This window comes from Hippocampus bargibanti, linkage group LG12 (genome assembly GCF_051943395.1).
Source record: "Hippocampus bargibanti isolate YZ-2025 linkage group LG12, ASM5194339v1, whole genome shotgun sequence".
NCBI lineage: Eukaryota > Metazoa > Chordata > Actinopteri > Syngnathiformes > Syngnathidae > Hippocampus > Hippocampus bargibanti.
This window is the reverse complement of record NC_142745.1, coordinates 6755539-6772155: the sequence shown is the minus strand read 5'-3', so window position 1 is coordinate 6772155 and position 16617 is coordinate 6755539. Positions and strand designations below refer to the sequence as shown.

At 41.4% G+C, this 16617-nt stretch overlaps 3 protein-coding genes across 5 annotated transcripts; 2 read left to right on the top strand and 1 right to left on the bottom strand.

Moving 5' to 3' along the window:
- The first annotated feature begins 206 nt into the window (after positions 1 to 206).
- Positions 207 to 6882, top strand: rft1 (RFT1 homolog). The gene is made up of 10 exons (XM_089010940.1): positions 207 to 408; positions 479 to 564; positions 890 to 1012; positions 1088 to 1379; positions 1456 to 1590; positions 1754 to 2014; positions 2089 to 2233; positions 3177 to 3282; positions 4585 to 4834; positions 4914 to 6882. Exons 1-10 carry the CDS (start codon positions 292 to 294, stop codon positions 5076 to 5078), a joined length of 1680 nt encoding a protein of 559 aa, XP_088867066.1. The 5' UTR covers positions 207 to 291; the 3' UTR covers positions 5079 to 6882.
- Positions 6883 to 7162: 280 nt separating this feature from the next.
- On the top strand, positions 7163 to 10401 carry mustn1a (musculoskeletal, embryonic nuclear protein 1a). 3 transcript variants are annotated; one of them, XM_089010945.1, is made up of 4 exons: positions 7171 to 7313; positions 7378 to 7498; positions 8732 to 8859; positions 10266 to 10401. In XM_089010945.1, the coding sequence occupies exons 1-3, from the start codon at positions 7305 to 7307 to the stop codon at positions 8827 to 8829; spliced, it is 228 nt and encodes a 75-aa protein (XP_088867071.1). In that variant the 5' UTR covers positions 7171 to 7304; the 3' UTR covers positions 8830 to 8859; positions 10266 to 10401. The 3 variants fall into 3 exon arrangements, with proteins under 3 accessions (XP_088867072.1, XP_088867071.1, XP_088867070.1); XM_089010946.1 differs by lacking the exon at positions 10266 to 10401 and having other exon boundaries at positions 7163 to 7313; positions 7381 to 7498; positions 8732 to 9064; XM_089010944.1 differs by lacking the exon at positions 10266 to 10401 and having other exon boundaries at positions 8732 to 9069.
- Positions 9717 to 16616, bottom strand: ruvbl1 (RuvB-like AAA ATPase 1). Its single transcript, XM_089010941.1, has 11 exons — positions 16345 to 16616; positions 15785 to 15871; positions 15580 to 15712; positions 14399 to 14550; positions 14179 to 14268; positions 12681 to 12830; positions 11952 to 12015; positions 11672 to 11870; positions 10286 to 10388; positions 10106 to 10197; positions 9717 to 10031 (listed from the first exon to the last, which is right to left on the bottom strand). Exons 1-11 carry the CDS (start codon positions 16483 to 16485, stop codon positions 9872 to 9874), a joined length of 1371 nt encoding a protein of 456 aa, XP_088867067.1. The 5' UTR covers positions 16486 to 16616; the 3' UTR covers positions 9717 to 9871.
- Position 16617: the final 1 nt, after the last annotated feature.

The following is a 16617-nucleotide window of genomic DNA, read 5'->3' as shown; positions in this document are numbered from 1 at the left end:
TAGTTCGATCGACTTATTCACATGCTCTACATGCATTACATGTACTGTATTGATTTTTTTGTTTAGATTTTAACGTAATATCTGTGTTACTGCTTCTTTAAACAAAGATGACATTACCCGGAAATGAACTACATAACAACCAATGGCGTCGCGCGTACTACGCCCGACGTCACTACGTAACATCTTTACGAATGTGTACGGAAGTGGAAACCGGAATCACCACGCTAAGTTCATATCATGTGTACACTGAATCCCTATTTAACACTGTTGGGCAAATGAATTCTGCTTTTAATGTCTAAAACTTCAAATAAAGAACAACTTCAAACGGGGGCAAAAAGTTCCAGAATGAGCTCTCAGGACGTACTTAAAAACGCGTCCACTCTTGCGTCGTACAATGTGCTGCTACAGGTGAGTAAAGGCTAACTTCGATTAATTTGTATGTGAAATGCTTCCTCGTAATGTTCACATTTGATATCAGGTGATGTTCCGTGTGCTCACCTTCTTATTGAACGCGTTCACCCTGCGTTTTGTGTCCAAAGAGCTGATTGGAGTTGTTAATGTAAGGTAAGCCCAAGATTTCCCAACTTTTATCAAGCCACGCACGCACTTTACCCCTCCTTTAAATTGACTAAAAAAATTACCAAAGCACATTGAAATCAGAACCACAACTAAATGCAGGAACGTAAGACAATTAAGATCAACATTTAACTGTTTATACGTCGCCGTCATGTATTAACAAGTGTAAATGTTTTTTTTTTCTTAGCAAGTGAGTGAAAATAGTTTTCTGTGTTACACCTGATTTTGGTCTTTCAGGTACCGTGGTTGGGAACAACTGTCAGTCAAAAAAGTTTGTTTGTAACACTAATCTGTGTTATATTACTATTTTCAGGCTGACACTGCTGTACTCCACATTAGTATTTTTGTCTCGGGAGGCCTTTCGAAGAGCCTGTCTGAGTGGATCTACTGATGGGAACCGCAACTGGAGGCAGCTCATCAACCTGCTTTGGCTGACGTAAGCTTCACTAACCACCATGTTCTTCACTGTGCAATATTTGCAGATCTCTTTAAAGCACTCTTGGTCTGTCAGGTTGCCTCTGGGTGTTCTATGGGGAGCCCTGTTAGCAGCTGTGTGGCTATGGCTCCTGGAGGTGCCAGATCCTCAATCAGTTCCTTTTTACGGACCCGCCGTGCTGCTGTTCGGTCTAGCGGGGGTGCAGGAGCTCTTAGTCGAGCCCCTCTGGGTACTGGCCCAAGTGCACATGTTTGTGAAGCTAAAGGTGGTCGCGGAGAGCTTAGCCATGCTGGCGAAGTGCAGCGTGACTGTGGCGCTGGTGATGTCTGCCCGGGAGTGGGGCCTTTATATCTTCTCTGCTGCTCATGTAAGATTCTGTTCCAAATCTCAGTTACTGTTTGTTAATTCAAGATGAATAACTTTAATTTTCTGGCATCTTTTAGATGGTGTACACAGGAGTTTTGGTGCTGTGCTATGCGGTTTACTTTCTTAATTTCTTGCCATCCAATGAGGCAATTGAGAGCAATTTTCCCCTCCGCAATATTAGAGAACTGATGCCTCAGAAATCTAATGGAGAGGTAGTATAACTGTTTCTTATCACTCTTTTGGTACAAACTACACACATGAGCATGGGGTTTTTCCTCGCTCAAATTGATACACCTAACCCAACGCAAAGTTAGTCTAGTTCTACCAGTTTTGACAATATTAGAAAAACCTCTCAGAGCTTCTGTCTGTTTCTAGCCGCTGGTGGACTGGACTGTGGCCCGTCTTACCTGGAGCTTCTTCAAGCAGTCGTTCCTCAAGCAGATCCTGACTGAAGGCGAACGCTACGTCATGACCTTCCTGAACGTCCTCAGCTTCGGCGACCAGGGCGTTTACGACATCGTCAACAATCTAGGTTCCATGGTGGCGCGCTTCATCTTCCTGCCAATCGAGGAGAGCTTCTACATCTTCTTTGCCAAAGTGTTGGAACGAGGCCGTGATGTGAAAAGCCAGAAACAGGTGTGCATTGGCATTTTTTTATTGTAAATAAACATTGATGATTTTTGGGTTCACAATATGATTGTTGTCTTTAGGAAGACGTTGGTGTCGCAGCAGATGTGCTACAATGCCTGCTCAAACTGGTGCTGGTGATTGGACTCATTATTGCGGTCTTTGGGTACGCCTACTCAGAACTGGCCCTGGATATTTATGGTGGTTCTCTGCTGAGCAGTGGAGCAGGTAATATAGACAGATGATTTGCATTTGGTTGTATTGGATTTAACAGCTGCATTTGATACAGTAGGTCACGGTATTCAGGTGACTCGTTTGCAGCACCTGGTGGGCATAAACGGTACTGGTTTAAGTTCAATTTGGCTGGGAAAACCTTTTCTATCAGCCTTGGTTTGTCTGAATCAAGAAGTACCCAAAATGTTGTGTGGTGTTCCGCAGGGTTCAATTCCGTGCCCTCTGCTTTTCTTCATTATATCTGTTTTCTTTGCCTTCCATCTGAAGGAAACATGGTATTTCCTTCCAATGCTATACGAATGAGCTTTCTTATTGATGCCATTGAACAGTGATTTTAACTCGTTCACTGCCAGACGATGTGCAAAAATGTGTTCACTCCAGATTGCAGGGTTTTTGTCATTGTCACTTGAATTCCAGGACCCACAGAATATTGAGTTTTAGGACTACCTAAACATCCAATGCAGCGTAAGAAACCTTGGACTCTTTTCTTTGGGTAGAAAAACGAGTTAACGGACTTGCACTCCGATGTGCATTATATTATATATGGAACAAGTTTGAAAATACACCATTCATTGGGGGTGCGGCTTATACTTTGGTGCGCCTTATAAACCGTAAAGTACGGTACTAAAACCCACCATCAAACCCACCAAATTAATCAAAAAAATAAACCAACAATAATTATTAGATTGATTAACATTACCTTGAGTTATTAATTGAATAATATCTCATCTCATTTTCAATACCGCTTATTCCTCATTAGGGTCGCGGGGGTTGCTGGAGCCTATCTCAGCTGTCTTCGGGCACGAGGCGGGAGACACCCTGAATTGGTTGCCAGCCAATCGCAGGGATTGAATAATATGTCCTTCATATTTTAAGAAACTTGAAAAACTGTTCAAGAATTTTCACTTGACTGCTTCTTGTTTGTATTTTGTGGAAGGTCCATCCCTGCTGCGATGTTACAGCTGCTACGTCCTCCTGCTGGCTGTCAACGGCGTGACCGAGTGTTTTGTGTTTGCTGCAATGAGCCAGGGGGAGGTTGACAAGTAGGCACCTATATACTTTCGCTGCATTACTTTTAACACAGTAAAATATGGATACAGTGGTGACTTGAGATTTGAGCAACCGGAGATACAGACGTTCCTCAATTTGAGTTACGAATAACAGTATATGTGAACATTTTCGCGGGTACAGTCTGTCGAAAAATGTTAGGACGGAGATGCTCACTTAACGATTGGCTGCGTAGAGTATGTCGGTGTGGAGGAAATCCCTCTTCCCAGTTGACCCTCCAGGAGGATGCGATGCATAACAAAAGGTAATGGCTGCTGGCATGTAATTCAGTAATTTCGTGACAGCAGCTTCAGTAATGGCTGACTGAAGACTCAAGGATATATTTCGTCGTACTACAGTTGGTGTGAATTTATTTTACGACTGTGAGAGCGTCTGTGTTCTATACTTCCCTCTTCAGTGTTTGACTTAAACAAACATTCCATACAAAATATAGCACTGAAGCAACTTACGAACAAATTCACCTTACGAACGGCCGCTCGGAACGTTTCTCTTTCGTAAGATGAGGAGCATCTGTAAGTTGTTATTGTATCTGTATTGTTAGATCATTTTAGAAAATCTGTGTTAAAGGAATAAAACATCAATACAGGTAACATTCGACTTACTACTGGGTTCCGTTCTGACAAAACGATCGTAAGTCAAACGGTCGTAAGTCGAAATGGCCCATGCAAGGTTTATATGGCAGGCTAGTATACGATGTCAATCTGTTGTTTTTAAGCAACTTTTTCGATTGAATACCATTTTATAGACAAAACTGTTTACAGTTCATTTATACATTTTATACCTTTTAGTGTCATTTTTATCATTTTATATTTCGTAATATCGATTTTTATTACTATATACCTCTACTTGTAATATATACCAAACTGTTTACTCTACAGTTTATTTATAAATTTTAGACTTACCATTTAATGTCGGCGCACACGCGTTCTACTGACCCAAATATGCGTGGCTTCCCACGCATGGGCGCTGTTGAAAAATCACCAGAAGAGGTCGACCGACGCACACGCTCGTACTCAGGCGGACGGCGAAAGAAAAAAAGTAGTGTACAGTACTACAGGAGACGATATCTGTACTGTATAACTACTGTACTGAGTGTAGTCACGCAGTAGATTGCTGTGCGAGAGTGAGTTACTGGCTGGCCAAAATTTTAGTACGCGTTGCAGTGCCAGGCGTAGAATTAAAAAAACGGGTCTGGCGGTCGTAAGTATGGGTGGTCGTAAGTCGCGCCAGTCGTAACTCGGTTGTTACCTGTATAACATTTTATTATTCATTTTTAGATACAACTTGGTGATGCTGGCCCTATCGGCGTCCTTCCTCTTCCTGTCCTACATGCTAACGTGGTGGTCTGGTGGCGTGGGCTTCATTTTGGCCAACTGCTTAAACATGGCCCTGCGCATCACGCACAGCATCCTGTACATTCACCGCTACTTCCTGTCCAGTCGGTGGAAACCCTTACGGGGCCTGCTGCCCTCGCTGCCGCTATGCCTGGCGCTCGCCGTCAGCGCAGCCGTCACGGTTGTCAGTGAGGTAAATCTTCAAACGCTACAAATGTTGACTTGGGGGGGTGTTAATGGCGTTTTTATTGAAAGGGGATTTGTTGTCGCAGGGGATTTTCTGCTGCGACGGTGGTTGGCTCCTCAGGTTAGTCCATGTCGGCGTGGGAGCTGCTTGTCTTCTTTTTGTTCTCGGGACGGTCGTGCTCACAGAAACTCAACTTGTTGTGTTTGTGAGGACTCATCTTTTGCCCCAGTACAAGAAAAAACACGCATAACTTGAAGGACAGTGGCAAGTTGCTTCTTTTTTTTCCAATTTATCTCAGGAGCCAGTGTGTGTGTGTGTTGTGTGTGTGTGTGTGTGTGTGTGTGTGTGTGTGTGTGTGTGTGTGTGTGTGTGTGTGTGTGCGTGCGCATAATCAATGTATTTTCTGCACCTAAAAGCAAATATTTTTTTCAAAAGCTGACCATGCAAACATTGAGAGTTTTGAAAGGCGCATATAAATGACATTTATTATGATGTTTTATAACGTGACAGGATAATTCCCCTGTACATATGAAAAAAATACCCTTATTGAACACATCATTAGGTACACCTTCTGGATCTATTTTTAATGAAAAGTCACACAGATATCATGTTGTAATGTGTTTGCAATCACCTGCATATGTGCTGTATTCTAAACAATACAGTTCTTGTACAATACATCTATCAACTTTATTATGTTTTTTTTTGCTTAATTTTGTACACATGTACGTGATGAGTGACTATTGAGTGTCTGACAGGTAAACTATTTTGGACCAAACTTAACTGATTGTGTTATAGTCAGATTTTTACGCGGATTCATTCAACATAATGAGCTTGTAAAATGTCATTGGATGTATCTGTCGTATTTGGCAAAATTAACCACGGGACAGTATTTTTAACCCATATGGTTATATCATATTAAATCCTTTTTATTAAATAGTGTGTTCATTTTGAACTACAGTGATACCTTGGCTTACGAACTTAATTGGTTCCCAGACAGAGTGTGTACGGCGAAAAATGTGTATCCCAAAAATTAATTTCCCATAGGAAACCATTAAAATGAGAATAATCTGTTCCCAGGTCCCCATAAAACATAATTTTCTACTTTCTAATTTTCCAAGCCTTAAAACTACACAAAATATACCTTGTTTTACGTATAATAAATGTGTTATAGTGTTATAATTAACGGAATAAACTGTACTGTATAATAAAGTCATTTTATTTACCTTAGTGATAGTCGTTGATGGCTTGATGGAATCATCAGCATTAAACACTTGATGAGGAACGTAACCTTCTTGAGGAATGATCCCTTGTAGGTGTTTTCTCTGTGATAATTTTATCTAGTTCCTCATCAATTGTGTTCTGTTTAGCTTTTTGCATCAAGTATACAGATGGCTTGTGCGGGTTGTTTGTGGAGCCTGATTGATGGGATATTTTAACCTTGCAGTCTACCTTTGAACTATCTCTCTTTAATGTTTAAACCACCCCCCCTCGCTGCTGCGTTCTTGACCAATCACGTGGCTTTAACCAAAGACTGGGGGCGGGAAATAGAGAACAAAAACAGTCGGCTGCCATTTTGTTGTTAGAACGGGCTCGTTCACGAACGACGCATCACTCATTGAGGCAGCTCCATGTACGAAAAAAGTTCGTATGCCAAGGTAATTTTTTTATAAATGTAACGTTCGTAAACCGAAAAGTTCGTAAGCCAAGGTCTTCATAAACCAAGGTATCACTGTACCTCACATTGCCTCCAATTTCCAAGAAATTAATTGTAATTTAAAAAATTGAAGTGAAAGAGAATCTCTGTATCAGCCGCACTTCAGTTTTGATGTCACTTTTGTGTTATGTGATCATGTGTTACGGGATGAATTGTCCCGGTTGTAATTTTACGTACATGGCTGACGTCATGTTTACGGAATAACCTTGATCATCTGTTATTTTTTTTTAATTTTGCTCCATAGGTAAGCTTGCGTTGCACGAGACGTGCCGTTGTTTTCAAAAGTCTACACACCCTTGTTGAAATGTCGGATTTTCATTTTATTTGATCAGATTTTTTTTCCCCCCAAAATGTTCATTGGATTCAATCAGTTTTTGTTCAGTGTTATTTTTTTAAAATATTTTTTATTTTCTTCCTTGACTTTTCACCAGGAAAAACGTTTTTTTTACACCAGTTTTAACTGCTAAACTACAAACTGCTCTTCTTCCACGCTTCCCACAACTAAAGGAAGCATCTGTCGGGGTTGGATAATGATGTCATTATGAGGAATGAGCAGGAAAGCACTGCAAGCAGCTTGTTTTTTTTTTAAGTTTGAAACTGGGATTAATTTGCAGACACAAACTGTGGGAGGAGTTTTAACACTCATGACATCGTTTGTTAATGTTGAGAAACAGATTTACCCCCCCGCCCCCTCACCACCCACCCTTCGCCTGCCGGTCTGACTATACACGACTTGGCTGCACGAAGTAGAAAAGAGCTGATATGTCTCAAGTAAGAACACTTAGAATGTCTGCTGTGCAAAATCTCTCCTGGTGGTCATTGTTGTTGTTCTTAGCAGCCTCAAGAAGAAGTGCGGCGTCTTGCGGTCAGCCAGGAGGAGCTGGCTGAGACAAAGAATAGACTCGCTGAGGGTGGACCAGTAAAGAGCAAAACATTTGAAGTCATGGAAGAGTGTGGTGAGTTCACATATGCATATACACGTGCATTATCGACAATGTGTTGTTGGCCAAAATGAAGTCGCGGGTTGTATTTGACACTTGCAGGAAGTTTATGATAAAGAAAGTTTCCACTCCATGTAGGGAGATGTGAAGGAATGCTATGATGGACTGTTTTCCCAGTGGAATAAAAGTGGGCACATTTACCGGTAGTTCTTTTTATTTTGGGAAAAGCATTAGAACGCTCTGATTTAGTTTTCCATCAAACCACCCAAGCTGATTGTTATTTGTGTTAAAGGACAACCGACGCCTCCGGACAAGTTGTGTCCATAATTTGTAAAATCACTTCAAATGACATCTACTGAGCGTATTTTACAAAGATTCCACGGCATATAGCTATATTTTACGTTTTAAGACTCGCGCTGAATATTCAGGAAGCCTTGTTTTTGAGTTGGTGACGATACCTACCGTGATGTCACGAAAGGACCGCCCCCTGACCGAAAAAAGACACATTGTAGCGGTCCTTCCATCACGTCAATGTATTTTGCTGTACATGTTTGGTATGAGAACCGTGTTGCACCTAAAAGCCGCCAGAAGAGGGCATCCAAGCTCCATATAAGGAATTTATCAGCCTGTGGAAGCGGAGGTGGCCACTTGGAGGTCGCCATTTTGTGACTCTTTTTTTGGGTGAGAGATTTTCCCCCAATGTTGCCTCAAAATGGCACATATAATTCTTTAATCGATTGCAAACATGTATGCTTTCCTCTTCAGAACTATTTGAATCATATTCATAACTGGATGTGTAACAAAAAAGCATATTCTTCGAATCTGAAGCCATTGTTTTGATTCTCCAGCAATGCAAGACGTCTTGGCGTGATGTCACGAACTGGGGGCGGGACTTTCTGAAAATGGCCAATTCGCAGCTCAATTTTTTTGCAGATTTTGGACACTTTAATTCATTTTTATTGGTGTTTTGCATTTGACTAAAAATATCAGCCAGCGTGTTTTGGGTATTTTAGATGCTATAAAACGTTTTTCACATGTCAGTTAGGAAACAAAAAAAAAGTGTCGGTTGTCCTTTAAATCATGACTCCATTTTCATTTCAATAATCACAATTCCATTTTCCTTTCAGTACAATGCCAGATTCAAAAATTCCTAAAGTGATTCTTTACTTCCAAAGTTCTGCAAACCTTATCACGGGTCCGGTTAGAATATCTTGATTGTTGTCTTCTTGTTTGTTGAACTGTCCACAGAGAGAATGGGTAAAGCCGCCCCATCCGTGTTCAGTGGCGTGAGGTCAGGAGGAGAGACGGCTTTGAACACACGTGCAGTTCGACCACCCAGGAAGTAAACAATCACCATCTTCAAAGCTAAATGTTTGGCAAGTTTTTAACACCCTTTCATACAATCTATAATGAGTCAAAAGAGCTGTATTAAAGATCATGTTCCGATATTTGGATATTTGTGTTATTTGTGTATGCTCCATAATATTTATGATTATTTTTCTCTAAAACCTTCGTTCTGGGTGTTAAAGAAGGGTTAATGTATGGATTTTTCAGACATTCACTGCCATTCACAAATTTATTTGGAAATTGAAAATGTGACTTAGAGCGCCATTCCCGAACTAGTTTGTTATTTCTTGCTTGGGTGTCGATAAAGTGCTGCCCTGATCTCTGGCAATTTTTCTTTTCCACAAGGGGGCTGCATTTGCCCTTTGTCCATGTTAGCGCTTTGTTACAGCTTCAGCTGTTGTTAAAGCGCTATATAAATCAATATGTATGTATTGTATTTTGTACAGCCGCCCCCATTTCAAACTCAGATAACTCCAGAACCATATAACTTAGGAATTAACTCTGAAAAATAAACATTTAATAACATATAAAGCTATGTACATGTACAATTGGAGAGAAGACTACATATGTTACTGAGAGTCTAAGGTTTCTAACGCTGTATTGAATGTTTATGTAGTCGTAAAACTCAATATTCGGTGGGTCCTGTATTTTTTAGTGACAATGACAAAAACCCTGGCACTGGAGTGGACACACGTTTGCAAGTCTGGCAGTGAATGAGTTAATATATTTTTTTAAGTTAAAAAATGTGTCTTTTTAGAATAGAATTGTGAAAATATGAGTTAAAAATGCTGACACAGCAAGGTAATTGTTGCTGTTATGCATTAAATTGTATAATCATGACATAGATGACCATGTGTATCCAAAAAATGTGATTTATGTATTTAAAAGAAGTCAAATTACAGAGTATTAACAGGTATTTTTTTATTATTCAAAAGTTCATAGTCAAACAGAATCAGCCCAAACGCATTAAACTACGCCAATAATGGAAACAAATGAATCATGATGACATAAACCAAAATCCGAATGCAGTATAGTGACGCTTCATTTCATATATTTGTGATGCTGATCCTGTAGAATTTTAGCCGAGGACTTTGCATCATAAAAAAGCTCGTTGATCTCCTCCACTTGTTCCCGCTCGACTGTCTCTTTCCCTTGAACGCGACCAAGCAGGCTGGCTGGCGTCAGGAGCTGAACGGCGTACCTGCCAACAAACCACCCAATGGTGTGAAACCAACCCAATACTTTTGCCCATCTTGTTTTTTTTTTTTTGCGTACCTGAGAGTAGTCTTGGCGCCAATATCCGCAAGATGCGCCAGTGCTTCCTCGCTGATACCGAGCCCTTCAGTCTGAGCACGGATCTTAATAATCTTTAAGGGGGAGGAGGTGGGCACGTTATGAGTGTAAAAAAATAAATAAATCGAATACATGTGCTCAGGATTTCTGTCCTTCCCTAACCTGCTTCATCTCCTGCGGCGTGTACAGCATGGTGCGGATGATCATCACTCTGTCAAGCAGGTCCAGGGGAATCCCATGTGGTGAACTGATGTCCTCGGTCCCTCTAAAGTGCAAAGAAACGTCACACCAGGTTGGAAAAAAATCATTTCTTTCAATGCTTTCTGTACTACCCTAAGATCAGAATCAGAATCATCTTTATTGCCAAGTAGAACACACAAGGAATTTGTTTCCGGTAGAACACGCTGCACTAGTATCATCATAAAAAAAAAATTAGTAAGTGGCACTATACAGTTCCATTTGGGCTACTGTTGAAGAGTTCAAAGAGTTAATGGCTTGGGGGAAGAAGCTGTTTAAATGTCTGCTGGATTTGGTGCGCACGGATCGGTAGCGCCTGCCTGAGGGGAGTAGCTGGAAAAGGTGGTGGGCAGGGTGCGGAGGGTCCAGTTTTGATTCTTGCCACCAAACTGCGCTAAAGTCTTGGCTCGTAGGAAAGAAGTAAATGCTGCGGTGCCAGGGAGGTTAATTGTTAACTCATTCACTGCCAGACTATATGCAAAAATGTGTCCACTCCAGTGCCAGGGTTTTGGTCATTTTCACTCAAATTCCAGGACCCACTGAATATTGAGTTTTTAGGACGTCAAAAACATTCAATGCAGCGTTAAGAAACCTGACATTCTCTTCTTTTATCAGGAAAAAAAGTTAATTCCTAAATTATATGCGTCTGGAGTTATATGAGCTTGAAATGAGGGCGGCTGTCCAAAATAAAATACAATACAATACATACACATTGATTTATATAGCGCTTTAACAACAGCTGAAGCTGGAACAAAGCGCTAACGTGGAAAGTAAAGGGAAATGCTGCCCCCTCATGGAAGGGAAAAAACATTGCCAGAGGTCTGGCCAGCGCTTTATCGGCACCCCCAGCAAAAATATTAAAAAAAAAATCGGGAATGGAGCTCTACATCATAGTTTCAATTCCTGAATAAATTCAGGAATGGTGTCAAAGTCAGGGCCCGGGGGCCAAATCTGGCCTGCCACATCACGTTAATTCGGCCCGCGAAAGCAAATCAAGCATGTCGAGTGCAACGTTTCTTGCTAAAGTCTGAACCAAATTTTCAAATTGTCCCATGTAAACCACAATAATAGCCATTATTTTTTACTTCAAATTGGAAAACTAGTTATTCGTTAATTTTTTGTGCACTTTATATGGAATATGTGGGGGGGATGAAACATTCTAATTGCTTCCCCAAATTTACAACGGCTCCCGATAACTACACGGCAAAAAATGACTTTGACACCCTTGCACTAGACTGAAGAACTAATTCTTTGTTTTGCTATTGAAAACTCCTCTCCACCAAACAAGCCCAGCATGATTTCATGTCGTACCTGATGAGACAGTTTCCCCTGTTAGAGGCAAACACAACGATGGGGGCGATGGTGCTCTCCAGCGCCCGATGGAGATACGTAAAGCACTCAATGTCCAGCATGTGGACCTCATCTACAAAAAGCACGCCGGGCACCAGCTCGGCCACACCCTGGTCGATGTAGCGATTAACCACCTTGTTGATCTCCGCTCTGAGCTTATCTACAAAAACAAACATGAGGAGGACGACGACTTAGCTATTTAAGCAGAAGAAGATCAAGACTTGACAGCAACTTTGCTAACCTGTGATTTCCGTCTTTTTGGGTTTCATCAGCTGTCCCATCATGGAGAGGATGTCCTGGCCGCCCTGAGACAATAACCAAGAACTCTTTGAGGACAGCACGAACTTGAGAAGTTCTAGCTGGCTATCAATTTGCTGTTTATTAGCTGGCCATCTAGCTAGCTGGCTATCAATCTGTCCATCTAGCTAGCTGGCTATCTATCCATCTGTCCAACAAGCTAGCTGGCTATCTATATCCATCCATCTAGCTAGCTGGCTATCTATATCCATCCATCGAGCTAGCTGGCTATCTATATCCATCTATCCATCCAGCTAGCTGGCTATCTATATCTATCTATCCATCCATCTAGCTGGCTATCTATATCTATCTATCCATCCATCTAGCTGGCTATCTATATCTATCTATCCATCCATCTAGCTGGCTATCTATATATCTATCCATCCATCTAGCTGGCTATCTATATCTATCCATCCATCTATATCGGCTAGCTGGCTAGCCATCTAACTCCCTGTCCAGTAGCTATCTATTAGTTATCTATCTATCTAGCTAGGTGGCTTTCTATCTATTGGAGTTATTCCGGGTTGAGTGAACGCTGGCGCGCGTGGCTGCCGCTGCGCACCCAGAGAAATAACTTATCCTGTGACTGTAAAGTGACCTTAAGAGTTTTGAAAGGCGCTTATAAATGAAATCTATTATTATTATTATTATTATTATAACATTTTTTTTAAACCTGTGGTCTGGCATTTGCGACGTCAAGGTCGTGCAGTGTGACATCCTGGACGATCTCCTTCTTTTTGTGCACGTCTCCCTTTGGCAGCGGCACGTACTCCTCAGCCTCAAGGTCAAATTCTGTGGCGAAGGTGTCACAGCGACCTTGTCTCTGCAAAAAAAAAAAAAAAAAAGGAGCGTAAGGATTCCCCGTATTTCCATGGCAGAGCAGGTGGGTCGGATGATTGACAGGCAAATGAAGTACACCAAGAGATGCCTGTCAACGAGAAACGTGTGTGGCACCCTGAAACTCTCGTTCACAAGGCCACCTGCACCGATTAAAGGAACAGTCATTGTGATCTGTCAACAGACGGCGCAAGCCTCACTACAGGGGAGGAGACATTTTGAGAGATGGAGAGATAGCGGGAAGAAAAAGCTTTCCTGAACACTTGGAAAGGAAGCAAAGATTGTCATGCCGAGAGGTGAGATGAAAGATACCCCCCCCCCCCCCCAGAAAAAAAAAACAATCAAACGAATGAATGACTTGTATTATATTATTTGACCCTACCAAAGAACAAGTGCAGGGATGCATCTGGGAAATTAAAAAAAGGGGGAGAATTCTAAAATAGATGGGGCCCGATTTAACTCCATTGCCAAAGTATAGAAAACTGATTGAAATAAACCAAAATACATTCATTGAAGCATATTTTTAAACTGCAAAGAAAAAACTGAGTGAAATCTATTCTTCTAATATACAGTGAGACCTCAACTTACAAACTTTTTGTCTTACAAACGTCAAATTTATGAAAATTAAACCTAATAATAAGCACTATTTTCATAATACACACCCATCACGGCTGGCGGAGTGATCTTCGGCGGAAGTACACGACCGAACAGCACCAGAGGTTAATTAACCAACAGTCCTTATGGAAGGTGACTCTCCTTCCATAAGCCATCAACAACCATCAAAAAGGTAAATAAAACTTTATTTTACAGCACAGTTTATTTCTTTAATTACAGTCGTCATGTAATGCGCCTCTCTTACCAAACAGCAATTCCCTTTGACCTTCGACCTCCAACGCCATTCCATCAAGCCATAAATGACCATCACAAATGTAAATAAAGTGACTTTATGATATAATGCAGTGTATTTCTTTCATTACAATACAATAGCACATTTATTATACATAGAATAAGGTATGTTGCGTGTAGTTTTAAGGCTTATTTAGTTGAAAAGTATATCTTATGGAAACCCGGGAACGGATCATTCCCATCTTAATGGTTTCCTATGGGAATTTTTTTTTTTTGAGATACACACTTTTCGCCTTACACACTCTCTCTGGGAACCAATTAAGTTTGTAAGTTGAGGTCTCACTGTATGTCATATGTGTCGCGGATCATGTAGCATTATGCGCTAATCGTAATAGACTTGCTGGCGCAGTGGAGTTCTAACGTTGCACCAGTGGCCGTAAAAATGCGTAAATGATATATCTCTGCAAGTGAGCGTGTGTAAGCGATACCTTGACAGCTCCGCTGTTGGCTTCGATGTAGATGACATCTCCCACCTCCACACGCTCCTTCTGAAGACTCTCATAAATGCTGGGATCCAACTAGGAAACATCAAGAAAAGTCTACTGGAGCGACAACAAGCATCTGTAAACTTTTGTTCGCAAATCAAGAACTGAAAGTGCATCAAATGATGAGCATTGTTGTTTAATTCTTTTCAATCTCTCTTTAGACCTTCAGCTGCTTGGTGCCTTTCCCCGTCCTCAGACCAATGATTACGTGGCTGATGGTCTTTCCATAGCCCCCCATCGGGTTCTCCGTCTCACAGGGGGTCAGCTCTGTCACCTCGCCCTCGTACACCTCCTTGGTCTCTTTGATGCGCAACCCTGTAAGGCGAGTCGATGAGACAATCACACACGTTGATCGCAATGAAGTGACTCGGGTCTTTGTATTCTCATATGGAGCACAACATTGCGGCATCCCCTCCAGATATTGCTTGTGCACGTGCCCTTGAACATTCCCGGCCGTCATTCCTGAGTGATCCCTGTTTTGGCATGATTGCAGCACGAGGAGGGGTTCACAGGTGGCCGACGCTCCGTCGTTCAGATCAGAGAACACGAGGGCGGTAATTGGCACAGTGGTGACAAGCTTGGAGGAATCTCCAACTCTGAGTGGAGATCGGATTCTATGGGAGGACCAGCGGTGCTCTCCCATCTACAAAAAGGTCTATTTCCTTCCCTCTGACAGGTAACATCAGCAGCGGAAGCTTTCCAGCCCATTTCCCCTGCTCAAAGTGACTCTTGGGGGGTCAATAGACAACCAAAACTCTGTGGTCTGAGTTGTTTTTACCAATTACTACATCCCAACTAGCTAACTAGCCAAAATTGTTCAATTAGAAACAGTGGAATGTCCAAATCACAGATAATCTGTTCTGTGATGCTGGGTTACTGCCAAATCTTTCTTTAAAAGAAAAAATAATCTAGAAAAAATAATGTCAGTAAAACTAGCCTAGCTTCAGCAAGCTTCTTTGGTGTATTTTCATGTAATTGTGAGTGTAGTTTCAAAATTTACAGACTTGCGATTATGGCATTACTTTAGGCAAATTGGCATTAAAATATTTTAGTTCAAATATTGTTCAAAACCAAACTCTAAACAAATGTGGCATATTTCTTTAAAAAAAAAAACATTTTCACAATGACAACTTTTGTCAATAACGACATGTTAGCATCCAACAGAATCACTGAAATGTCACACGTAACACAAGGCTGTTCATGGTACATGAACAGCCTTGTACCTACATGTTCTGGTAGCAACTACACACCACTGACATGGCTTATTGATTCCTGCTGTTCATTCCAATTCGTGTAGTAATTAATAAAAACTAACAAATCAAAAAACAGAAGCTCTACTCTCACCGATGGCCCTCCTGAAGTTCTCCATCAGTACTTCTGTCTTTTTAATCTCCGATGAATAGACCTCACTGCCCACCATGGGGCAGAATGGCACCTTGTTTCCCAACTCCTGTGCTATCGCTAAGGCAAGAGCCGTCTGCAAGGAGAAATATCAAGTGTGAATTTAATAAAAGGCTGATACTTCTACTTAATAAAATATGGACATTACCTTTCCAGTCCCGGGTGGCCCGGCCAGTAAAACTGCCCTTCCTGCCATCTTCTTGGAGCGGATGAGCTCCACAATGATGCCACATGCCTAAAACGTAAACGTTTTGCAACCGTCTGATTGTGATTGCTCCTGATACATAAATTATAACGCATACTTTGTTTATATTAGCTTATCTGGCCATGACAGTAATATAAAAGCAAACTGGAAAAAAAATTACAATTAACCTGTTTATCTACTCCTTGCCATTCACATCACGGCTTTTAGCTCAAAGGCTAAGATTTTGGAAGTTTTTGAGAAAATTCAGACATTTCTTTGTCGATACACTTTGCTTGTTTTGTCGTGTGCCATGAGACGTTTGTAATGTAAAATTGGTTCAACAAAGGTTGGAAACTATCATCAGATGTACTGAATATAAATAACGTGGTTTGTGCAGTAATGTGACTTAACTTGCTTTTATCTTTAAAGTACACAATGGAGATTGAAACACGCAATGTATTTCTTTCACGAATGTTAAGTCATCCGAGTGAATCGTCCAACTAATTTTACACGATCAAGATTACCTCTCTGGCGGCTTCCTGGCCGACCAAGCCGCATGATGTTTGTTTGGCGTTACCGGCCTCGTCCAAGCCCAATCCTTTAACGTGACTGTGCGAGGCGATCCGTTGAGTTTTTGTGGTGCTCTTCACCTCCTCGATCTTCATGGTAGCTTTAGTAGATATGTCTCGGAATAGTAACACGATTTAAAAGCGATAAAATAGTCACTTTTGCTTCTATTAGCTTCTTCGCGCGCCGCCGAAGCTCAAAACACAGGAAGAATGGTTTCCATGTGGGGT

Coding starts and splice junctions, on each gene's coding strand:
- rft1 (XM_089010940.1), top strand. CDS start 292: ATGTCTAAAACTTCAAATAAAGAACAACTTCAAACGGGGGCAAAAAGT. Junction 1,380..1,455: donor ATATCTTCTCTGCTGCTCAT/GTAAGATTCTGT, acceptor GGCATCTTTTAG/ATGGTGTACACAGGAGTTTT. Junction 2,015..2,088: donor ATGTGAAAAGCCAGAAACAG/GTGTGCATTGGC, acceptor TGTTGTCTTTAG/GAAGACGTTGGTGTCGCAGC.
- mustn1a (XM_089010945.1), top strand. Junction 7,499..8,731: donor TGAAGTCATGGAAGAGTGTG/GTGAGTTCACAT, acceptor AACTGTCCACAG/AGAGAATGGGTAAAGCCGCC.
- ruvbl1 (XM_089010941.1), bottom strand. CDS start 16,485: ATGAAGATCGAGGAGGTGAAGAGCACCACAAAAACTCAACGGATCGCC. Junction 14,551..15,579: donor GAACTTCAGGAGGGCCATCG/GTGAGAGTAGAG, acceptor CTCGCCTTACAG/GGTTGCGCATCAAAGAGACC. Junction 10,198..10,285: donor CGCCGCAGGAGATGAAGCAG/GTTAGGGAAGGA, acceptor TCCCCCTTAAAG/ATTATTAAGATCCGTGCTCA.